At 46.4% G+C, this 25941-nt stretch overlaps 1 protein-coding gene across 1 annotated transcript in view; it reads left to right on the forward strand.

Moving 5' to 3' along the window:
* Nucleotides 1-2078: 2078 nt before the first annotated feature.
* The window catches only part of LOC142312068 (uncharacterized), a 69145-nt gene continuing 45282 nt past the window's right edge, over nucleotides 2079-25941 (forward strand). Inside the window, exons 1-6 of the mRNA XM_075350947.1 lie at nucleotides 2079-2224; nucleotides 2354-2533; nucleotides 2617-2740; nucleotides 2824-2921; nucleotides 4090-4180; nucleotides 16549-17354. Coding sequence (XP_075207062.1) covers nucleotides 2147-2224; nucleotides 2354-2533; nucleotides 2617-2740; nucleotides 2824-2921; nucleotides 4090-4180; nucleotides 16549-17354 — 1377 coding nt within the window. The 5' untranslated portion in view covers nucleotides 2079-2146. The remainder of the gene's footprint in view (nucleotides 2225-2353; nucleotides 2534-2616; nucleotides 2741-2823; nucleotides 2922-4089; nucleotides 4181-16548; nucleotides 17355-25941) is intronic.

Genomic DNA, 25941 nt, shown 5'->3' on the forward strand with positions numbered 1-25941 from the left:
TGTTTATATTAAAAGGGGAAGGAGAACTCAATATAAGATCTGGAGCAAGTGGCTGGACTTTCCAGGATTAGCGTCATTTGATCTAGTGAAAGATAGGATATTTAGATTATAGGTAGGAAAGGAAAGATCGCAGTGGCTGAGAAATATGGAGGGCAGGTCATTATGTGAATAAAGAGGGATGCAGAGAGTGGAGGGGTGAGACTGTCGACCGGAAGAGGGTGGGGGGGAGGGGGAGGGAGGGGAGGGGGTATGTGTGAGGACTACCCTCACAATTTGTTGTTATTTTTATGAAAGTTTTAAAATGCAATAAAAATTTATCTGATTTAAAAAAAAAAAAAAAAAATGTAGTGTAGGCTTTTTAAGTTCCATGGATGATTTACTAAATTGCTAAGAGATTTTTTTATTTACGGGAGAAGATATGTGACAAAATTTTCCCACGTAATATTTCTTTTGCCATTCCTGATAATAGATAAGGGTTGTCATAACGTGCTTTATTGTTTTTATTTTCAGCCACAAACTCGCAAAATATTCTTCTCTAGATTCTGTGATGGGGGATTGATCCTGGGAACTAGTCTGATTGCCGTATGTAGAGTCGGGGAGGAATTTTTTCCCCTCATATGGCGCTTACTGTCTGCCCCATGGGGTTTTCTGCCTTCCTCTGGATCAACATGTTAGGCTAGGTCATGGGGTGAACTCGATGGACTTAAGTCTTCCTTCAACTTTAAACACTATGCAACTATTTACACATATAGTGGGGAAACTTCCACAAAAAATCAGGTCCCTTAGGCCGGGGCTACACGGGGCACTACTGCGGTGCTCGCATGACACTTGGCTCATGGTGGCAGCACAGCAGGAGACGAGTGTCATGCTAGTATCCTTGCGACTGAGGTCCGACTGTGCGTGCGGACCTCAGCTGCGGGGGGCGGGCCGGCTGTGCAGAGGGGCGGGTTGGCACTGAGGAGGGGAGGGAGGGATTTCTCTTCCTCTCTTCTCCGTTGCCAGCTATTGTGATTCTCGCTCTGCACGCACGGTACACCGGTCTACCGCGAGTGCAGTGCGATTTTTCTCTCGCCCCATTCACTTGAATGGGTGCGAGAGAAAAGAGACTCTCATTACAATCGCAGCATGCTGCCATTGTTTTCTCGGTCCGATTAGGGCTGAGAAAATAATCGCTCATGTGCGCTGACACACAGGCTAGAATTGGTCCGAGGGGAATGCGATGTTTTATCGCACTCCACTGGCACCGATTTTCTCGCCGTGTGGCTTAGGCCTTAAGATGAGAATTTGTTAATTCAAGAACTACCGGGGTATGACCCGAAATGACTATGTTGTCAATGACCACAGTGACTACTTTAGCTAGGAGGGACCTAGAGTTCATTATATATTATAGAATATATATTCTAATCGATGCGAAACCATGAATTTTTAGTGTAGGAATACTGGGTGAATTCACGGTCGCTAAGGTCAAGATATCTTCAGTCTACCAGTTAGCAAGTGGATAATAACAACCACCACACACTGAGGAGCTGATCATGTGACCCCTGACTCCTCCCCTCCATGTGACATCATCACAGGTCCTGTAAGCACAGAGCAGCCATATATCTAGTGTGCGGCTCTGCAGGAGGAGGTATGTGGAGATTCCCCATTACTGGGCGCAGGGGGCATTAACCCCTCCGTGCTGGTGACATTTCTCTTCTCGTTCCCATAAAACTCACTCATAAACGTTTCATCTCTTTCTCTGGAGCTTCTGTTATTTCCGCTGATGTCGCCGTCTGTGGGATATTTATGGGTCGTATTTAATAAGAGGTTCTAGGAACATATAAATTATTAATGAGATTTCCTTCACATTGCTTTATAAGTCCCCTCCTCCATTGTCACCCATTAGAGCCGTGCTCGGTTCTCCACTGCCCCTTAGATGATGAATAGAGAGAAGCGACACGTCTCTGGGGGAATCCACTCTGTAGTTGTATATACCGTCTCATCAAAACATATATATATATTGATAATATAGTTGTATATACCGGACTGGTTTCTGTTGCAGTTTCTTCAGGCCTTTATAATTCTTACCATTCAGGTCCCTACAATATCGGATGCTCTCAGTGGAGATCTTCTATATAAGAGAATTCTCCTGATTGACCCATCAAGGATGGATAGAGACAGGGACAAGATGGTGGAGAGGATATTACACCTCACCCTAGAGATCCTCTTCCGGCTTACTGGAGAGGTGAGAGATTCTGATGACGTCACATTACATCATTCTTATCTATGGGAATAACAGATGGACAGAACTGGAGAGGTGAGGACTCTGGAAATGTCTGTAGTGAGATTTATTAATGTGTCTCTCCATAACCAGGATTACACAGTAGTGAAGAAGACCTCTAGTGAGCGCTGCCAGGCTCCTGTGTCTGAGGGATGGGGAAGACCCCTGAGCCCAATCACAGGGCCTCCACCTCACCCCCTGATACATGAGGACATCAATGACCAGAAGATCCTAGAACTCACCCACAAGATGATTGAGCTGCTGACTGGAGAGGTGACACTGCTGGGAATGCTGGGACATTATACAGTTACGCTATGAAGGGATCGGGGGGATGATGATATCATTGTATGTGTCAGGTTCCTATAAGGTGTCAGGATGTCACCGTCTATTTCTCCATGGAGGAGTGGGAGTACTTGGAAGGACACAAAGATCTGTACAAGGACGTCATGATGGAGGATCTCCAGCCCCTCACATCACCAGGTAATAGACAGGACTAAATACACACGGCCTATAATTATCTGTATGTAAAGAATGAATTCAGTCCCTGTATGTGTTTCCTCCAGTTCTATCCAGTAAGAGGACAACACCAGAGAGCTGTCCCCGTCCTCTTCTTCCAGAGGACTGTAAACAAGAAGATCCCGATGTTCCTCTAGATCATCAGGTAGAGGTGGAAAAAAAGGCATTATGAATTCTCCCCTATGATGTGCAGGCGGCTGTGAAGGTCTTGTTCTGTCCAGTATTATATGTTTTATACTTGTGTAATGAAAACGGTGGAGGTGGCAGGATTAGAGGATCATAGATGTATCCCAAAAACTACAGCTGCACTCTGAAATGCTATAATATGTAAACACTGAATATATGAAATTGGAATTGCATTACTGCTATACAAACTATGTCGAAAAAATTAGGTACTGCGCACACAAATTGGCCAATTCATGAGAACCCAAAAGTCAGTGATAAGGCTTCTTTGTTATTACCGTAACCTTATTTGACTGTCCTGGGCTCAAAGCCTACAAATTGAAGAGCTGGTAGATTCCAACTCTAAAGGGGGCTTTACACGCTACGATATCGTTAATGTTTTATCGTCGGGATCACGTCGTTAGTGACGCACATCCGGCGTCATTAACGGTATCGCAGCATGTAACACTTACCAGCAACCTTAAACGTCCTCCAAAGTGGTGAAAATCGTTCACCATGGAGAGGTCGTCCTAAAACAAAAAATTGTTAATGGTTGTTTAAAGATGTTGTTCCTCGTTCCTGTGGCAGCACACATCGTTGTGTGTGTGACACCGCAGGAGCGAGGAACCTTACCTTACATGCGTCCACCGACAATGTGGAAGGAAGGAGGTGGGCGTGATGTTCGTCCCGCTCATCTCCGCCCCTCCGCTTTGATTGGCCAGCCGCTTAGTGACGTCGCTGTGATGTCGCGGTGACGCGGAACGCACCTCCCCCTTGAGGGAGGGATTGTTCGGCAGTCACAGCGACGCCGCCGACCAGGTAAGTGAGTGTGACGCTGCCGTAGCGATAATGTTCGCTGCGGCAGCGATCACACAATATCGCATGCACGACAGGGGCGGGTGCTTTTGCGTACGATATCGCTAGCAATTGCTAGAAATATCGTAGCGTGTAAAGCCCGCTTAATTAAAAGCACCCTAAGTTGATGGGAGGAGTGCTCAGTCAGAAAGGAGTATACTCCAAATATCAAGTTGTCCTGGCTTGCACCTATTCACACTTTTCACACAATTGTTGGTGGTGCTGGTTAGTTTTTTATATATCATCATAGATGTGGCTTATCCAGTTGTCTGTGACTTTTGCCATCTTTGTTTCAGGGTGAAGATCTGACCCATATTAATACTACACAAACATATGTGAGGGATGATGAGTGGAGTAACGAGGAGATTTCTACAGATAACTGCACAGGTAATAATGCTACAATTTACTCCTTTACTGTTAGGTAAAATTTTCTGTTTTATACTGCAGAAATTGACATGGATTTTTTTTGCCATTTTTTTTCTGTAAACCATGTAATAAAACCCCAAAATTTTCCCAGCTTTTTTTTTTTAACTCCTTCCCAAAGTAGGACATTATTGTAAATACTGTTAGGCTCCTCTTATATAGTGGGATCAGGAGCTGAGCACACTAAATAGGCAGCAGCATCTGCCTGTAAAGCCTGCTTTATACGTTACGATTAAGCATACGATATCGTATGCGATCGTAACCGCCCCCATCGTATGTGTGGCACGTTCAATTTGCTGAGCGTATTGCACAAACGATTATTTGCTGTCACACGTACTTACCCTTCCATACGACCTCGATATGGGCGGCGAACGTCCACTTCCTGGAGTGGGAGGGACGTTCGGCGTCACATCGTCACGCGGCAGCCGGCCAATAGAAGCGGAGGGGTGGAGCTGAGCGGGATGTAAACATCCCGCCCACCTCCTTCTTTCTGCATTGCTGGTGGGAGCCGCGGGACGCAGGTAAGATGTGTTCATCGTTCCCGGGGTGTCACACACTGCGATGTGTGCTACCTCGGGAACATTGAACAACCTCACGTTCAATTTTTAGCAATTGAACGACGTGCATGCGATGAACGTTTTAACGTTCAATCGCAATTGCACGTAGCTGTCACACGCTACAATATAACTTACGATGCCGGATGTGCGCCACTTACGACGTGACCCGGCCGACACATCGTAAGATATATTGTAGCGTGTAAAGCCCGCTTAATTGTAACAACCAGAGCTAGAGCTGATCTCTGCTGTTTAACCATTTAAATGCCACTATCACAGATTGCCAACATGCATTCCTGAAGGCCTCAATAGCTGACATTTTACCCTTCATGTGAAGTCCAGCCTCTGGTTTTCATAGGAGACCATTATTTTCTCAATATGCTGCAAAAAGGTACTATTGCAGTATGTAGAGTAATTGATCAATCTATTACAAGTTCAAGTTCCATAAGTGGACTACAAAATAAAGAAATAAAATCAATATCTTAGGAACAAAATGTAAAAATTTGATTCACTCCTCCTTTCTCTTGTTAAAAGGAATCTGTCAGGTCCCCTGTGCACCCAGAACCACAAGTAGTTCTGTTCACATATTTCTAATCCCTCCTAACAGTCCCTTCATGTAGTAGCATACATAAACAGATCTTTAGAAAAAGTATTTCTAAAGACCGTTTATGAGATGATAATTAGGCCTGTAACTAGTTGTAAGGGTGTTAGTTCCCAGACTAAGGTTGACTTTGCACACTACAAAATCGCAGCTGCAATGTCGGTGGGGTCAAATCGAAAGTGACGCACATCCGGCGTCGCAGTCGATATCGTAGTGTGTAAATCCTTTTTAATACGATTAACGAGCGCAAAAACATCCAAATCGTATCATCGTTGTAGCGTCGGTCATTTCCATAATTTCGGAAAGACCGATGTTACGATGTTGTTCCTCGTTCCTGTGGCAGCACACATCGCTGTGTGTGAAGCCGCAGGAGTGAGGAACATCAGCTTACCTGCGGCTATGCGGAAGGACGGAGGTGGGCGGGATGTTTACGTCCCGCTCATCTCAGCCCCTCCGCTTCTATTAGCCGCCTGCCATGTGACGTCGCTATGACGCCGCACAACCCGCCCCCTTAATAAGGAGGCGGTTCGCCGGCCAGAGCGACGTCGCAGGGCAGTGAGTGCATGTGAAGATGCCGTAGCAATAATGTTCGCTACGGCAGCTATCACCATGATATCGCAGCTGCGACGGGGGCGGGGACTATCGTGCTCGGCATCGCAGCATCAGCTTGCAATGTCGTAGTGTGCAAAGTGCCCCTAAGCGTCATTTGCAGCGCAATACTAAGCCACGTGTGCGCACAGCTTTGTACCGCTTAGTATTGAGCTTTTTTGACACTAGGTGTATGCATTCCGGCTTCAGAGAGGCTCACTGTGCATGATTGTAAGTTTGTCCGTACTTTCGGTCATGTGCACTATGAAGCCGGGCGTATGTATCTTGGCTTTTGTGTCCTAGTGCAGATGACTTCAGATTATACACAGTGAACCTCTCTGAAGCCGGAATGCATACACCCAGTGTCAGAGAAGCTCAATGCTGAGGGGTACAAAGCTGTTTACATGCGCAGCTTTGTATCGCACGTCTGATGCAGCTAGTCACAGGCCTAATTAGCATCTCATAAATGGTCTTTAGAAATTCTTTTTCTAAAGATGTTTTTATGTATGCTACTACATGAAGGGACTGTTAGGCAGGGATTATAGATATGTGCACAGAACTACTTGTGGTTTTAGGTACACAGGGGACTTGACAGGTTCCATTTAAAAATTAATAAATATAAAAAAAAAAGATATTTGGTATTACAAGAAATGTAACCTTTACCCCACCAAGTGATCTTCCGTTTCTGAATTTGTTTTTTTCCGCATCTTCTTCCATACCTTTTCAATTATGTCTTGTGTTTGATTTGTAGACTTGTGTTTGGTCTGCGGCCTTGTGTTTGGTGTCTTCTTTTTGGCCTGCCTGTCTTTGGCTTGCCTGAGGTTTTGGCAACTATCTTTGGCCTACCGTCCCAGGTCTGTTTTTATTTAACCAACTGCCTTTGCCTCATGGCGTGGCTTGATGTGTATGATGGGTATGACATTCAGTGGTATATATTAACTTTGGGGCCGTGTGGTTTTGTCTGGTTAGTCAGCTGACTCTTTGCTTGTAGGCTAGTTTTTCTTTACTTCCTCATTATTTTCTGACATGTTGCTTTTTATGTTTAATCTATTTTTATTGATCATTTTTAATAACTTATACCAATACTTAGATCCACACATACAGTAGGTGTGGAATACACATATTTCTTCCAGCCCATAAGACGCTCTTTAGCTCGAGATTGCAGGACGCGAATTACAAACTTCTCTCACGCTGGTACAGAGTCCCCTCTTGTTTACACACAATGTTTCCTTCAGTGGACCCAATGTGTTGGCGGTGTAGTGGGGCAAAGGGTACTTTCTTACTCATCTTTTGGGAGTGTAGTGTGTTGCAGCCCTTTTGGACAGGAGTGAGTCAGATTATCCGCAAAATAACGGGGTATGTGGGAGAACTGGGGCCGGCATTATACCTACTGCAGCACAGCAAAATGTCAGCTTCTGCATATAAACTTTCGCTCTTGAGATTTTTAATTATGGCAGTATGCCACCCCCGTGTCTGCAGCCGGGTTGCTCGGATCCGGATCCGCAGTGGCTCAAGGGGCGTCCGGACCCGGGGGTCGTGCAGCCACTCAAATAAAGGAAGTATGTACTGGGGATTGTATATTTAAGTTCGTGACGCCACCCGTGGTGTGTGGTAAGCTGGAGTACCACCGCTGCCGCTGGGGAGTACCCGGGGTGATGACGGGGGCAGCTAGGTGTTGCGACCCTCCACGGGTAGGGGAGGGTAGGGGGGGTGCCCCAGGACTCGGTGGTGGAGTTGGCTACTCACTCAGTCCATAAAGCTGACACCAACAACTTGGTAAACCAATGTTCTGGACAACGCTGCCGCCGAGGGGAGCAAATTTGGGTCCTGTTCTCACTGGTGTTGCCTGATGATCTGTGACCTTTCCCTTGGCACTGAGTTCTCTTTCTGGTTGGCCCCTGTAGTTTAAAACTAGTCGGGTCCCGCTCCCCAGTGTGGCTAAAGGGTGCTTTACACGCTGCAACATCGCTAACGATATATCGTTGGGGTCACGTCATTAGTGACGCACATCCGGCGCCGTTAGCGACATCGCAGCGTGTGACACTAATGAGCAACGATCGAAAATGTGAAAAATCGTTGCTCGTTGACACGTCGTTCATTTCCTTAATATCGTTGCTGCTGCAGGTACGATGTTGTTTGTCGTTCCTGCGGCATCACACATCGCTATGTGTGACATTGCAGGAACGACAAACATCTCCTTATCTGTGTCCACCGGCAATGCGGAAGGAAGGAGGTGGCGGGATGTTGCGTCCCGCTCATCTCCGCCCCTCCGCTTCTATTGGACGGTCGCTTAGTGACGTCGCGGTGATGTCACTGTGACGCCGAACGCACCTCCCCCTTGAAGGAGAGATTGTTTGGCGGTCACAGCAACGTCGATGACCAGGTATGTGCGTGTGATGCTGCCGTAGCGATAATGTTCGCTACAGCAGCAATCACCAAATGACGCACATACGACGGGGTGGGTGCTATCGTGCTCGACATCGCTAGCAATCTCTAGCGATGTCGCAGCGTGTAAAGCACCCTTAACTGTGGGAGCTTGCTCTCAGGGTTCACGATTGTTATTTTCTGGACCGTTTTTGTGGAAAGTCCTATCCCCCTCGTTGAGCTAGTACCCTGATTTTGGAGCAGGTGGAGAGCGGATCTTGAAGGCTCCGTTCTCGTCTGGTAAATTGTCAGGTTGCCTGAAGCTACTCCATGACCTAGGGTCCACGTACCCCGTTGTGCCCTGGTCCCAGCCAGGGGATGGTACAAGGCCGCCGGCTGTCGTCCTTCGTCAGTTCCGTGCCCCTTGTCACGATCCTCTGCGACCGGGGGTCCAGCTCCTACTAGACCCAGACCACCGTCTGCCACCTAGTTACTTCCAAGGAGCCCGTCTCCTGACCTCCTCTCTTCTTCGCTTCCTACACTTCACTGACTTTCTCTTGACACTCTGACCTCCCCTTACCAACCCCCCCAAGTGGGCGACCCTATTCCACTCAGGCCGTCCACTGGTGTGTCTGGTGGGTGTGGCGCAGAGTGTTCCTAGGATTTTGATTGGCTGGTATTGGCAACACCATAAGTTGGGAACTCGTAACCAAGGAGGAGGTGGATATTGCACAGAAGAGCAGATTGCACAATACCCTGTGACGACCTGATAGCCAGGGCGTCACATTCCTCCTTGGTTAAACATAGCTCGTCCCCGAGCTACAGGACATCAGAGCTTTATTATTGTTTTTCAACTGTGAAAATGGAAAATAGAAAAGGAAACATTTTATTTACACAATACATCCCTCATTAGGGAGGCTGGCACTTACACGTTACTAAAGACTTTGCGAGTTCATCATTTCAACAATGGAACGCTACCGGTTTCAGTAGTAGCGGAGGCTCAATCTGCTCCATTGCAGCCTCTTCCTGCAACAGTCCAGTGCCATTGTCCCGGATCCCATTAACCCGCCACCCAAACAACCTGACCCCCTGCAAACCTGTTGTGGGTTCGTGACCAGGTTAAGATTCCGGGTGTTGGAGTAGACGACTCTGGAGGTGCAACTATTTACAAGAACACAAGTTTGTGTTGGTCACAACCAGTCCTGTGAACATGGTCCATGTTTACTATATATTTTTAACGAAGTCCATGGAACGGGTGTACACTCTATGAAAATCATCTTGCAAATCAGGTAACTTTTACTCTTTTCATTCAGACCCTGTTGATTAGACACTCATTTTCTAACAATCTATAAATGAAAAATAACAAACTTTGGAAAACAACAAACAAAACACCGATACCTAGCAATTCTGTTACTACATTAGACATTACTGGTACCTCTAACATTCTTCCCTGTACCTTTGTGGGGGCTGACCGAAGTTAACCTGGGTCGACCTTCTCAATTCTGGACCCTCATCCCTCTCTTGTGACATGACTAGATCGCCTACAGGTTCCTCACCCTCAATACTAGGTGTTGCTGGTGGGACTCTACGTGTGTGTGGCAGGGGAACGGGTGCTACTCTTGGTGTTTGAGTGGGTGCAGTGTCAGTAAGCCTTTCCTGTTCTGGTTCTTCCACGGGTTGTGGGAATGTTAACACAGGGACTATTTCTGCTCCATTCTGCATAGACCAATCTTCCGGAAAGTCACCCAAAATAGTACGGATCATTCTCTTTCTTCCGTCCACCACTTGAGGCTCGGGTTGAGGCACAGCTGCTACTCGTAGGGGATCTGGACATCTTTTCAGGTGGTCTCGAGAGACAGTAGCCGTGGTCCTTCCCAGTCCTTGCTTATTAAGCATGACTTCTGGTTGTCGAAGATGGATGGTTGTACCACATATGGTTCCCTTTCCCATTGATCATCTAGTTTGTGCAGCTTTCTTTTTCTTTTCAGCACAATCTCACCGGGTGAGAAGAGAGTTGCTTTTGCAAGTTTTTCTCTTGCCGTTCTCTGGTCTGATTCAAGCTCTCTTCAACGCCTTGGTGAAGATAAAGCCGACTCCGATCTTGCCAAAGTTTCTTGGCTTCTTCTGGGGCACCTGGCTCAAGGCGGGCACCAGGCCTAGCCAGCAATGTCTTAACCAATCTGATTGTAGGGTCCCTATCCTGGGCTTCCTGCCAACCGTGATGAGGCAAGGGATCACAGGTCATTTCTTGTTGATGGGCAGGCTGCTCCATGGGCATGGGCTGATGAAAGGCAGGCAGTTCAATCTCCTCCAGGTCATCTTCGTCCCTCTCGTCATCAAACAGATGGGGTATCCTGGACAGTGCGTCAGCATTAGTGTTCTTGCGGCCAGCCCTGTATTTTATGATAAAATCATAATTTGCTAACCTTGCGACCCATCACTGTTCCAAGTCCCCCAGCTTTGCCGTATCCAGGTGAGTCAACGGATTATTGTCCGTGTACACAGTAAACTTTGCAGCAGCAAGGTAGTGCTTAAATCTTTCCGTCACAGACCATTCAAGTGTCAGGAACTTCAGTTTGAAAGAACTATAATTCTCCGGGTTCCTTTCCGTGGGCCTTAGCTTCTGGCTGGCGTAGGCTATCACCTTCTCCTTGCCCTTCTGCACCTGCGACAGGACATCTCCAAGTCCCACGTTACTAGCATCTGTGTACAGTACGAACGGGAGACCGTAGTCAGGATAGGCCAGAATTTCATCTTGTCAGGACAGACTTCATCTGTTCAAAAGATTCTTCTTGTTCCTTGCCCTATTGGAACGGCGGGCCCGAGGACTTGCCGTGCCCGGTTTGACCCACCAAAAGATCCTGCAGGGAGGCCGCCATTTGCATGTACCCCTTGACAAACCTCCGATAGTACCCCATCAAGCCCAGGAACTGCCGCACCTCTCTGACAGTTTTGGGCCTTGGCCAGTTCTGGATAGCTGTAATTTTCTCTAGATCCGGTGCCACGCCTTCAGCACTGACCACATGCCCCAAGTACTGTACCTTCGGTTTCTGCAGATGGCACTTGGATGGCTTGAGTTTCATCCCGTACTTAGACAGTGCCTCAAATACCTCTGACAAGTGTTCCAGATGTGCCTCGTACGTCTTGGAGTATACAATGATGTCGTCCAGGTACAGCAAGACCGTCTCGAAATTGCAGTTGCCCAAGCAGCACTCCATGAGCCTCTGGAATGTTCCCGGTGCGTGGCACAGCCCGAATGGCATGCTATTAAATTCACACAGTCCCATCGGGGTAGCGAACGCGGTCTTCTCCCGGTCTTCCTCGGCAACAGCCACCTGCCAGTATCTGCTAGTGAGATCAAGGGTAGAACAATAAGTAGCAGATTTCAGGGCATCCAACGATTCCTCAATGCGGGGCAAGGGGTAAGCATCTTTGTGCGTGATCTTATTAATTTGCCGGTAGTCTACACACATTCTCATGGTACCATCCTTTTTCTTCACAAGTACCAGAGGGGCGGCCCAGGGACTGCAGCTTTCACGGATTACTCCAGCTTCCTTCATACTCCTGAGCATATCTTTGGCACATTGATGATGGGCAGGTGGTATGGGCTTATACCTCTCTTTGATAGGTGGGTGAGTGCCTGTGGGTATGTGATGTTGTACCCCTTTTATCCGCCCAAAATCCAGTGGATGTTTACTAAAGACCTGCTCATACTCCTGAACAACCCTATAGACCCCTTGTTTATGAGGTGCGGGTGTAGAGTCGGTGCCTTACATCATTTTTCTAACGGTTCCTGAGGGCTGTCACTACGGGACTGATTTGGGGAACCTGCTGTATGGATAGCATCTGCATTGACTACAAACAGCTTGGCAATAGTGGCGTATCTGGGTAGTGTGATCTCCTCTTCCCCACAATTCAACACTCGCACGGGCACTCTCCCCTTCCGGACATCGACTACCCCCCTGGCCGTAAACACGGTGGGCCAATGCTGTGAAGGCAGGGGCTCTACCACTGCCTGGTAATCCTGTCCACAGGAGCCTACAGCTGCCCTGCACCATATCATCATTTCACTTTGCGGGGGTACTATAAGAGGGGCCACATCCATTACCCGCACACTACTTATCTCACCTCCAGAGAGATTTACCTGTTGCCTCGGATGGCTCGATCTCACGTTGCAGGACTCTCTACCGCCTTGCTCCTGCAGTCTGACAGCTGTTGAAGCAAAAACAATACTTCTCCCATACAGTTTTCAATCACATTGGTGCCTAAAATGGTGGGTACCGAGACCCAATCCTCTTCTGTCCATGTCTCCACTTCCAATTCGGTAGCGCCGGTCAGCTGCCCCAGCACCACAGACGCCTGCTGCCGTCCGGTTAGGGCATACATATCGAGGACGTTACATATCTTCCTCTTGAATCCCTGCAGCACATCTGGTTGGCCATCATACTGTGGGAACCAGGCAGCGCCAGGCACGTAGGGCAAGGTTATCGGCATTATTGGCGCAACCGCCGCGGGTCCTGGTGCTGCCGCTCCTGCGGTCGGAGCGGCGTCCGCATTACCCTGTCTGGTGGAGGCATCGCCACCATGCTTCCAACGTCTGGCGTAGACATTCTCACGCACCCTCTCGGTTTTCACTCAGCACTCTTCTCGATGCTGTGGCCCTCTGGGAACTTACGGTTCTGGCCTCACACACAGGACGAAGGGCGGGACTTCTGCTTCGTGTGCTTTTGCGGGTAAGATGGCGTTTTGGCGCCAGAAGATGGCGAAAATGGCAGGAATTTTGACTCGCGGTTTCGGTCTTCAAGGCGCACGTCACCCAGGTAAGTGGGTCCTGCTTGTATTCTGCTCGTGACACCAGGAATTTGAGGTGTGCCGCCCCCATGTCAGCAGCCGGGCTGCTCGGATCCGAATCCGCGGTGGCTCGAGGGGCGTCTGGACCCAGGGGTCATGCGCCCACTCAAATAAAGGGGGTATTTACAGGGGATTGTATATTTAAAGTCTGTGACATTTGTGTGTGGTAAGGTGGAGTACCACCGCTACTGTTGGGTAGTACCCGGGGTGATGACGGGGGCAGCCAGATGTTGCGACCCTCCACGGGTAGGGGGTTGCCCCGGGACTCGGTGGTGGAGTTGGGAAGTGCCGTTGGGGGTGAAAAGGTTAATTGCATACTCACTCAGTCCATAAAGCTGACGGCGACAACTTAGTAAACCAATGTTCTGGACACTGCTGCCACGAAGGGGAGCTAGTTTGGGTCCCGTTCTCACTGTTGTTGCCTGATGATCTGTGACCTTTCCCTTGGCACTGAGTTCTCTTGCTGGTTGGCCCCTGTAGTGTAAAACTAGTTGGGTCCCGCTCCCCAGTGTGGCTAACTGTGGGAGCTTGCTCTCAGGGTTTACGCTTGGGATTTTCTGGACCGTTTTTGTGGAAAGTCCTATCCCCTTCATTGCGCTAGTACCCCGATTTTGGAGCGGGTGGAGAGCGGATCTTGAAGGCTCCGTTCTCGTCAGGTTGCCGGCTGTCCTCCTTGACAGTTCCGTGCCCCTTGTCACGATCCCCTGCGACCAGGGGTCCAGCTCCTACTAGGTCCAGACCACCGTCTGCCACCTAGTTACTTCCAAGGAGCCCAGCTCCTGACCTTCTCTCTCCTTTGCACTTCTACACTTCACTGACTTTCTCCTGACACTCCTGACCTCCCCTTACCAACCCCCCCAAGTGGGCGACCCTATTACACTCAGGCCGTCCACTGGTGTGTCTGGTGGGTGTGGTGCAGAGTGTTCCTAGGATTTTGATTGGCTGGTATTGGCAACAACATAAGTTGGGGACCCGTAAACAAGGAGGAGGTGGATATTGCACAGAATGGCAGATTGCACAATACCCTGTGACGACCTGATAGGCCAGGGCATCACAGCAGCCCTCTCCCCTTCGATTGGGTTGTTTCGTCTTTCAACCGCTGGGGAAATGGAGGCTGTCGTAGCTCTGTAAAAACTTTAAAACAATCCAGTTTATATCTTGTTTTACCTAAAATGGATTGCATTCTTCTATGTGCAATGTATCTCCATGGTTAACATTTTGTTTATTGATGTCAAGTTAATTAAAAAAAAAGTATGGAATACAACGATAAATAAAATTCCTCGCTCATCGACAAGAAGAGGAATATAGAATCATGGAACACCTATCTTATAACCATGAACATTTAGGAAAAAGCTGTATATGGACAAATAAGAATACCTCAAAGGGAACCTGTCACCAGATTTTTGAGTTCTAAACCAAAACTAGCACCTTAAGATGCGCATGTGCTGCATTCTATAAAGGTGTAAGTTGTCCCCTGGCTCCCCCTGTAGACACAAATACCTTTACAAAATCTCCTGCCATGTATGCTAATCCTTGGGTTCGAACGGTTTGGTGTCCTATTTTGCAGCTCCTGCCCCTACATTTGGCGCTGATTGCTGTCCTCCTTTGATCATTTAAGTGGATGACGCCTCAGACGCAATCCAAGTAGCTGGGCAAAATCTCGCTCCTGCACAGAGACAATGCCGACTCGCGAAGATGTACTACACTCTGCCCTATTGCGGGCAGAGCCGAAGACATCAGTGCGCCTGCTCGAACAAGCAAGTTCTTTCGCTTCCAGTAATGGGTAGCAGGAAAACTGTGGCCAGTTTGTGTGCATTTATGTTTTGGCTCTGCCCACAGTAGGGTAGAGCGAAGTGCACCTTCACAACTTAGATATGTCATTGCGCAGGCGTGAGATTTTGCCCTGCTACGTGGATGTGCCGGAGGCGTCATCCACATCAATCATTAAAGGAGGATGGAGATCAGCGCCAAAAGGAGGGATAGGAGCCGCAAAATAGGACCCAATAATTAGCATACATGGTGGGAGATTTTATAAAAGGTATTTGAGGGGTCTACAGGTTGAGTCAGGGGACAGCATGCACCTTTATAGAATGCAGGACAGGCGATGCTTAAGGTGCTAGTTTTGGTTTAGAACTAAGAAGTAAGCAAGAAATAAGACTAAGATAGCATCTCTAGCTACAAATCAGATTAAGACAGAAGGGGATAAAAGGGAAAGAGATAAAAGGTAAAAAAAACTAGTGAAAAAGAGGAGTAAGGAAGAGATAAAGGAAATGGAGACAAGAGGATGGGGGATGAGAGGGGGGAAGAGATTGAGAAATATGTCACACACACACACACACACACACACCCCTCCCCAGGGGAAGTAATGAAGAAAAAAAATTGAAGGGATGTGGGGAGGGGCACAACAAGCCCACATCCCTCATACGGTATTGAACAACAATCAAAATTTGGCTCATGCGCACTATTTCAGTTTGAAGCCAGGACGCGTACACCCGGCTTCATAGTGCGCATGACCCAAACTCCAGGGTCATGCGCACTGAGCTGAAATCCCGCGTCAGACGCGATGGTGGCGGAGAGGTGAGTAAGATCATCCTCTGACGTTGTACATTCATTAGCATGTTAGCACACCCACAGGGGCGTGCTAACATGCTAATGGAGCCGACTGGCAAGGGGAACAAACGCCCAGGGGACTACTGCCCTTGCTCATTAGCATACAATATAAGATCTTTAGAAGTACTTTTTCTAAAGATCCCTTTATCTATGCTAGTGTATACAGGGATGGTTAGGCAGTTATTACCAATATGTACCCAGAACTGCTCATGGTTCTGGGTGCATATTGCACCTGACAGGTTCCCTTTAAGAATGAGCTGGATTGAATGTATAAATAATAATAATGATGATAAAAAATTTGGAACTAGAAACTACATTAAAGAAGGAAGTGGGAGTTGCCTTTTATATTTTTTGACTTTGCTTCCTGTCCAAAGATAGGGCAGATCCCTCTCTCAGGTGACGGTACAGAATTATCGTTTTTCAACTTAAACCAGGATTTCATCCAAAGCCAAAGTTATTAGCATTTAAAGGCAAAGTTTAAAGGTTATGAGCACATCATGGTCATTACATTGAGTTGGGTCATGTATAAAAGTCAGTCAAGCGGAAATCTAAGCAGTGGATGAGATACGATTAAGGTCAGATATAAGCCATAGTCAGTTAAAACAGTATTACAAAGTCTAATATTGCTACTTATCTACTAATCAGTTGTAAATCATATTTTACTAGAAATCGCATAGATCATACTCTATATATTAATATAATTGATTAATACTTCCAAGGCAATGGTTTTTAAAAAATAATAAAATTGTTTTTATTCCTGGCAGATGGCAGTGCCAGGAGTTCAGAGGCATATAAAATATCATCAAATTTTAAAGTGGATGATCATGGTGTCACGCCAGATACATATGAAGACTATGCCATTATCCCAGATGTACCTTCAGTCCTTAACAGCAAAAATGTATCATCTGATGCTTTCCAAGTTGTTCTATCTTCTGATGCTTCACAAATTTTTAAGCAAAATACAAATAAAAGAAGAGATGATGAAGATGAATGTGCTCACACAGAGGAAAAGCCAATTTCATGTTCTGAATGTGGAATATGTTATGGTATTAATTCAAGACTTGTACAACATAATAGAAGTGACCAAGGGGAGAAGCCATTTTCATGTACTGAATGCAAAAAATGTTTTAAAAGGAAACATGATTTTCTTAAACATCGCAGAATTCACACAGGGGAGAAACCATTTTCATGTTCGGAATGTGGGAAACATTTTACAGAGAAATCAAATCTTGTTACACATCAAAGAACTCATACAGAGGAGAAGACATTTTCATGTCCAGAATGTGGAAAATATTTTAAAGTGAAATCATATCTTGTTAGACATCTGAGAATTCACACAGGGGAGAAACCATTTGCATGTTCAGAATGTGGGAAATGTTTTAAGCAGAAATCGGTTTTAGTTATACATCTGAGGACTCACACCGGGGAGAAACCATATTCATGTTCAGAATGTGGGAAATATTTTATAAAGAAATCTAATCTTGTTACGCATCAGAGAATTCACACAGGTGAGAAGCCGTTTTCATGTTCAGAATGTGGGAAATGTTTTAACCAGAAATCAAATCTTGTTGTACATGAGAGAAGTCACACAGGAAAGTAGCCATTGTGAATTTTTAACATCTTATTGACAAATTGTGGAATAAAAAAAGTGAAACTGTTACTGTCAAAATACCAATAAAGAAAAACTCCCAATAAACATGTTATCAAAAAGCAAATAGAATAAAAATAATACCTAAATATTTCACAGTTATATAAATAATCAGGGTGCCACAGGGTACTGCATTGGGTACACAGGGTGCAGGGCCTACCCCCCATGGTCCCATGGTTCCAGGCTCTTAAGAAACTGGTGTCACTACCAACAGCACCACAAATCCCAATCAACACCATACATCATGACCTGTAAGACACACCAGTGGGTTGGTCTAGCTGGAAAAGGGCCACCCACCTAGGGGTCAGGCAGACTGGTAGGAGGGAAGTCAGTTGAGGAGTAGAGTTGAGGATTAGAGTTGAGTAGGAGAGAAGTGACAGCCCTTAAGGAGAGAGGAGCTGGGGAGAGTGAGCTCCCGGGGAGCTAGACCGTGGTTGGGTTGCAGACGGTGGTACGGGACCAGAGGAGTCGGGGACCGGTGGCAATGACATTGGAAAGGGTGCGACAGACAGTCTAGGAGGACTGTCGGCACCAGCAAGCCCAAAAGAAACTGACCAGTACCGAGCACGACGGGGTACAGGACCCTAGGTCAGGAGCTGATTCAACGTCCTGGCACTTAACCTGCAGAGAAAGGAGACCTTCAGGGACCTTTCCACAGAGCTCAGATATTGGGGGCATCAGCACAACGCGGGGGACAGGGTTTTCCAGCCAAAAGCAGCCCACTAAAGTCCCAAGTGCCAGCTACCAAGAGCACTGCTACTCTTCACAAAGGTAGCGGGGCCCTAACAGCTTCAAGCCAAGGGGCCACAGAAAGACAACTAAATTGTGCACGGAGGTAGGCTCCGGACTATCAAGTGACACCGGTGGGAGCGGACACCTGGACGGACTCCCCCACAGTGACTGTGGCACACAGAGGACTTGGTTTAGTTGCAGCGTGTGTCTCTCTTTTGTAATCCTCATCCTGCACCACAACTACCCACAGTGAGTACACTGCTCTCCTGCACCCTGCCCTCCCGAATAAACACCAACACCCCTCAGCCTGGGGCCATCAATACCTGTGGAGGGACTAACATCAGGATGCTTAACTCCATCTGCCCCGGTACTCCTTACAGCAGCGGCGGTAGTCCCATTACCACAACCCACAGGTGGCGTCACAAACTTCTCCCCTCTAAATGCCCCCCTTTTTAAGGATCAAAGTGTCCGCCAATCCGGGTCCGGGCCCCCTTGATACACCACGATCCCGGATCCGAGCAGCCCGACCATCACCGGGGCGGTACATATATATACCATAACTACATTGCTTGATGAGAAAATGAAGTGAAGTGCTGTTATACTTAATCAGACTGATCGATGAGGTAGCCACTTGCTGCCTAACTTATCTTATCCAAAGTGATTGTCCACTCTTCTGTCAACATTTGACAACATTTTCCCATCACTCTATGTGACTGCAGGCTTCTGAATCCAGGAAGACTGTTTTTACTCCTATTTTTCATGAGCTAAGATCTATGACTTTTCTATGTACACTAAAGGCTTTTTTTCACTCAAATATTGTTCAGAAATTTGTCTAAATCTGGGATAGTGAGCACTTCTCCTTTACCGAAATAATCCATCCACCTCACGGGAGCTGCATATCAGGCATGCTGATTATACAGAATGATTATTGCACAGGTGTTCCTTAAGGCCACGTCTCACTAAGCAACATCGCTAGCAACATCGCTGCTGAGGCACAACTTTTGTGACGTAACCGATGTTGCTAGCGATGTTGTTGTGTGTGACATCCAGCAACAACCTGGCCCTTGCTGTGAGGTCGCTGGTTGTTGCTGAATGTCCTGGACCATTTTTTAGTTGTTGCTCTCCCGCTGTGAAGCACACATCGCTGTGTGTGACAGCGAGAGAGCAACAACTGAATGTGCAGTGAGCAGGGAGCCGGCTTCTGCGAACCAATGTAAATATCTGGTAACCAAGAAGCCCTTTCCTTGGTTACCCGATATTTACCTTCGTTACCAGCGTCTGCTGCTCTCACGCTGTCAGTGCCGGCTCCCTGCTCCCTGCACACATAGCCAGACTACACACCGGGTAATTAACCCGATGTGTACTCTGACTAGGAGTGCAGGGAGCCAGCGCTAAGCGGTGTGCGCTGGTAACCAAGGTAAATATCGGGTCGGTTACCCGATATTTACTTTAGTTACCAAGTGCAGCATCGCTTCCACGCGTCGCTGCTGGCTGGGGGCTGGTCACTGGTTGCTGGTGAGATCTGCCTGTTTGACAGCTCACCAGCAACCTGTGTAGCGAAGCTCCAGCGATCCCTGCCAGGTCAGGTTGCTGGTGGGATCGCTGGAGCGTCGCTTAGTGTGACGGTACCTTTAGGCTGTCCGCTATAAAAGGCTACAGTAAATTGTGCAGTTTGATCACACAGCAAAATGCCACAGATGTCACAAGTTTAGGGAGCGTGCAATTAGTGTGGTGACTGCAGGAATGTCCACCAGATCTAGTGCTCGTGAATTAAATGCTAATTTCTCCACCATAAGCAGTCTCCAAAGGCATTTCAGAGCACTTGGTGGTACATCCAACCTACTTCACAACCGCAGACCACGTGTAACCAGACCAGCCCAGGACTTCAACATCTAGCATCTTCACCTTTAAGACCGTCTGAGACTACTCACCCGGACAGTTGCTACAATAATCGTTTCGCATAAACAAAGAATTTCTGCACAAACTGTCACACCCCGTCTCAAGGAAGTTCATCTGCATTTTCATCGTCCTCATCCAGGACTCCACCTGACTGCAGTTCGTTGTTCTAACCAACTTGAGTGGGAAAATGCTCACATTCAATGGCGTCTGGCACTAGACAGATGGGATGTATCCACAGATTATTTTTTTTTTATCTGCTCACGTGACCCTGCTACTCACGTGGCCCTGCCACTCATAGTCTTCACTGCAGTGTCTTCAACAAAATGGCGCCAGAGATTGCGGGACGCGAATGCAAGAACTCCGGTGCCATTTTAAGGAAGACAGAGTTACTGTGGAAATGTGCAGGCACCACTAAATCAAAAGGCAGTGCATTTCTGCAACTTTGATTAAAGATATTTCATCAACCAAGCATCCCATCTTTCTACAACAGGTATGCCTGGATTCAGCATCTTACTGCCTATATGGCACTGCCTTTACCTCATATAGCAAAATCCTGGTGGTTGGTTCTGTTTAACCCCTTCAGCCCCCGGGCACTTTCCGTTTTTGCGTTTTTGTTTTTTGCTCCCCTTTTTCTGAGAGGCGTAACATTTTTATTTTTCTATCAATCTTGCCATATGAGGGCTTGTTTTTTGCGGGACGAGTTGTACTTTTAAATGAAACCATAAGTTTTACCATATAGTGTACTGGAAAACGGCAAAAAAATTCCAAGTGCGGAAAAATTGCAAAAAAAGTGTGATCGTACAATAGTTTTTGAGATATTTTATTCACTGTGTTCACTATATGGTAAAACTGAGGTATCTATGTGATGCCTCAGGTCGGTGCGAGTTTGTAGACACCAAACATGTATAGGTTTACTTGTATCTAAGGGGTTAAAAAAATTCACAAGTTTGTCGAATAAAAGTGGCGCACGTTTTGCGCCATTTTCTGAAACACGTAGCGTTCTTATTTTTAAGGATCTATGGCTCAGTGATGGCTTATTTTTTGCGTCTCGAGCTGACGTTTATAATGGTACCATTTTTGCGCAGATGCTACGTTTTGATCGCCTGTTATTGCATTTTGCGTAAAACTTGCGGTGACCAAAAAACGTAATTTTAGCGTTTGGAATTTTTTTTGCGACTACGCTGTTTACCAATCAGATTAATTGATTTTACATTTTGATAGATCGGGCATTTCTGAACGCGGCGATACCAAATATGTGTATATTTATTAACCCTTTAATTTTCAATGGGGGGAAAAGGGGGTGATTTGAACTTTTAGGTTTTTTTTTTTTTTTTTTATTTTTTAAAACTTTTTTTTTACTTTTTTTTTTATTTTACTAGTCCCCCTAGGGGGCTATAGCGATCAGCAATCCGATTGCTGATCGCTATCTGCTGATCACAGCTATACCGCTGTAATCAGCAGATTCAGTCACTTTGGTTTTCCCTCTGCTCTCGGCCGAGGGAAAATGAAAGTGAAACATCGTAGCAGCAGGCGTCATCACATGACCCTGTGCTACGATGGCAACCACCGATAGTCACGTGATAACACACGTGACTTCCGGTGGGGGCGGCGGTGAGTAACAAACATGGCCGCGCGCATTTAAATCTTGCTGCCAGACTTTGGCAGCAAGATTTAAGGGGTTAATGGCCGCGGGTGGAAGCGATTCCACCCGCGGCTAGCAGGCACACATGTCAGCTGTTGAAAACAGCTGATATGTGTGCCGATCCACGCCGCCTGCCCGCGGCAGGGGGCGGGGCTTAACGGGACACGATCCTGGACGGATAGATCCGTCCAAGGTCGTGAAGGGGTTAATATATAAAAAAAGTATATTACCAGACCTGGTCTTATCCCTTACCTCTTAAAGGGAACCTGTCACCAGTTTTTTCAATATGAAACCAAAAGTATCACCTTCTGCAGCTCCTGGGCTACATTCTATGAAGATGTACCTTGTGCCCTGATACCCCTTGCAGACCCCGAATATAACTTTATAAAACCTGACGGTTAGGTATGCTAAAGACCTGTGGGGCTCAGATGGGCATGCTCATTTTCTTCTCCGGTCTCTCCTTGTGGCCTTCTTCGCCATCCTCCTTTCATGATTGACGTGATGACGCCGCCGTCATCATGCACGCTGCTCGGCCAAATCTCGTGTTTGTGCAGTCATTTCCCTGGAATTTTTGTGCCGCTATACCGTTTACCGATCTGATAAATTGATTTTATATTTTGATAGATCGGGCATTTCTGAACACGACAATACCAAATGTGTTTATATTTTTTAATTTTTTTAATCCTTTAATTTTCAATGGGGCGAAAGGAGAGTGATTTGAACTTTTAGATTTTTTTATCTTTTTTTTTAATTTCTAAACCTTTTTTTTTTTTTTACTACTCCCCCTAGGGGACTATAAAGATCAGTAGTCTGATTGCTCATTCTTTTCTCCCGATCAGAGCAGCACCGCTCAGATCGGGAGAAATGCTCATCTCTTGTAACCTGCAGTACTCGGCTTCTTGTTACAGGACAGGAGTCATCACATGACCATGTGCTACCATGACAACCATTGCATCCACGTGATCACATCATGTGACTTACGGTCGAGGCCAGTGAGTACAGATCTACCGCGATCGCTATTAAAATGGCACTATTAGATTTTGACAGCGCCATTTAAGGGGTTAATAGGTACGGGTGTATAGTAATTCCACTCGTGCCTGCAAGGCATGCATGTCAGCTGTACAAATCAGCTAACATGTGCACGGATATCCCCCGGCTGCCCGTGGTAGCTGGTGGGGATAATGTCTGCAGGAACAAAATATTACTGCCCGCGGTCGTTAAGGGGTTAAAGAAACAGACACCACCAAAAGAGAGAAGACAGACCCTGCAATCATACTCCCCAGATCAGTACACTGTGGAACGGGAGGACCTGCAATGGAACATAAACACACACATATCCAGTGATACTGTACAATTCCAGTGAGATGGAACACTGTGGAACATGATCTGCGTTGGAACGCTTCGAGGACCTGTAGTGGAATTCACACACATCCAGTGATACTGTACTGCTCGTTTGAGATCTATTGTACACTTTTTTGAGTTGGCCGTCAAACCTGCGTCTCTGAGTGAGTCCACTACCACTTGTATCTAAGATAAGTGTGAATACCAGTCATTACTATAGATGATAATATCATTCAGATACGCGGATGCATACTTCTGATGAGGTGCTAATAATATGTCCATCAGCCTCTGAAATGTGGCTGAAGCCCCATGTAGGCCAAAAGGCAAGACGAAATAGTGATAGAGACCCTCTGGTGTGGCAAAATCAGTCTTTTCTTTTGCTGACTTTGTCAGCTGTACTTCCAAGTAACCCTTGGTCAGATCGAGCGTTGTAAAATACTGTGCTTGTACCAGTCTCTCAATTAACTCATCCACCCTGGGTATTGGATAAAGGTCAAATTCTGACACCTCATTCAACTTTCAGAAATCGTTACAAAATCGTAACAAACCGTCTGGCTTTGGGATTAATACAATAGGGCTAGTCCACTCTGTTTGGGATTTTTCAATAATGCTTAGTTGTAGCATTTTTTTTTCACCACCTTTGTGATGGCTTGCCTATGAGCCTCTTGCACATGGTATGGCTTCATTCATACCTTTACTTGAGGCTCGGTGACAATGTTATATCAGATTACGGACGTTCAGCCGGGCAGGTCTGAGAATATGTTCGCATTCCGCTGTACTAATTTACGAGACTCCCGTCTCTGCTGTTTTGTGAGAGAGTCACCTATCTTCACACAGGATTCTTCATCACCCTGGCCAGTGTCAGAGAGCCCAAAGGAGATACAACGGGGATTACATCAGTCACCACACACTCTCTATCTTTCCAGGCATTCAGGACATTCACATGGTATATCTGTTCTGTTTTCTTCTCTGGTAATTTACTTCCCCGATTTTCTCCTGGATCTCATAGGGCCTTTGTCATTTCGCTAAGAATTTACTTTCAGCCGTGGGTACCAACACTAATACATGATCCCCCTTTTAGAAGGACCTGACAGTAGCCTTTCTATTATACCTAGAGCTTTGAGCCGCCTGAACATCCAACAGATGTTCTTTAACAATCGGCATTACAGCTGTAATCTGGTCCTGCATGCCCATGATGTGCTCAACTATGCTTTTATGGGAGGTAGGTTCCTATTCCCATGATTCTTTAACAATGCCCAACAGACCCCGGGGATACCTACCATATAATAATTCAAATGGAGAGAAACCTGTGAAAGACTGTGGCACTTCTCGGATGGCGAACATTAAATATGGTAACAACATATCCCAGTCCTTTCCATCCTATGAAACCAGCCTTTTTAACATAGTTTTTATTGTTTTATTAAACCGCTCTATTAGTCCATCAGTCTGCAGATGGTACACTGAAGTGCATACAGTTAGGTCCAGAAATATTTGGACAGTGACACAATTTTCGCGAGTTGGGCTCTGCATGCCACCACATTGGATTTAAAATGAAACCTCTACAACAGAATTCAAGTGCAGATAGTAATGTTTAATTTGAAGGGTTGAACAAACATATCTGATAGAAATTGTAGGAATTGTACACATTTCTTTACAAACACTCCACATTTTAGGAGGTCAAAAGTAATTGGACAAATAAACCAAACCCAAACAAAATATTTTTATTTTCAATATTTTGTTGCGAATCCTTTGGAGGCAATCACTGCCTTAAGTCTGGAACCCATGGACATCACCAAACACTGGGTTTCCTCCTTAATGCTTTGCCAGGCCTTTACAGCCGCAGCCTTCAGGTCTTGCTTGTTTGTGGGTCTTTCCGTCTTAAGTCTGGATTTGAGCAAGTGAAATGCATGCTCAATTGGGTTAAGATCTGGTGATTGACTTGGCCATTGCAGAATGTTCCACTTTTTTGCACTCATGAACTCCTGGGTAGCTTTGGCTGTATGCTTGGGGTCATTGTCCATCTGTACTATGAAGCGCCGTCCGATCAACTTTGCGGCATTTGGATGAATCTGGGCTGAAAGTATATCCCGGTACACTTCAGAATTCATCCGGCTACTCTTGTCTGCTGTTATGTCATCAATAAACACAAGTGACCCAGTGCCATTGAAAGCCATGCATGCCCATGCCATCACGTTGCCTCCACCATGTTTTACAGAGGATGTGGTGTGCCTTGGATCATGTGCCGTTCCCTTTCTTCTCCAAACTTTTTTCTTCCCATCATTCTGGTACAGGTTGATCTTTGTCTCATCTGTCCATAGAATACTTTTTCAGAACTGAGCTGGCTTCATGAGGTGTTTTTCTGCAAATTTAACTCTGCCTGTCTATTTTTGGAATTGATGAATGGTTTGCATCTAGATGTGAACCCTTTGTATTTACTTTCATGGAGTCTTCTCTTTACAGTTGACTTAGAGACAGATACACCTACTTCACTGAGAGTGTTCTGGACTTCAGTTGATGTTGTGAACGGGTTCTTCTTCACCAAAGAAAGTATGCGGCGATCATCCACCACTGTTGTCATCCGTGGATGCCCAGGCCTTTTTGAGTTCCCAAGCTCACCAGTCAATTCCTTTTTTCTCAGAATGTACCCGACTGTTGATTTTGCTACTCCAAGCATGTCTGCTATCTCTCTGATGGATTTTTTCTTTTTTTTCAGCCTCAGGATGTTCTGCTTCACCTCAATTGAGAGTTCCTTAGACCGCATGTTGTCTGGTCACAGCAACAGCTTCCAAATGCAAAACCACACACCTGTAATCAACCCCAGACCTTTTAACTACTTCATTGATTACAGGTTAACGAGGGAGACGCCTTCAGAGTTAATTGCAGCCCTTAGAGTCC

Source organism: Anomaloglossus baeobatrachus, chromosome 5, assembly GCF_048569485.1.
Source record: "Anomaloglossus baeobatrachus isolate aAnoBae1 chromosome 5, aAnoBae1.hap1, whole genome shotgun sequence".
Lineage (NCBI taxonomy): Eukaryota > Metazoa > Chordata > Amphibia > Anura > Aromobatidae > Anomaloglossus > Anomaloglossus baeobatrachus.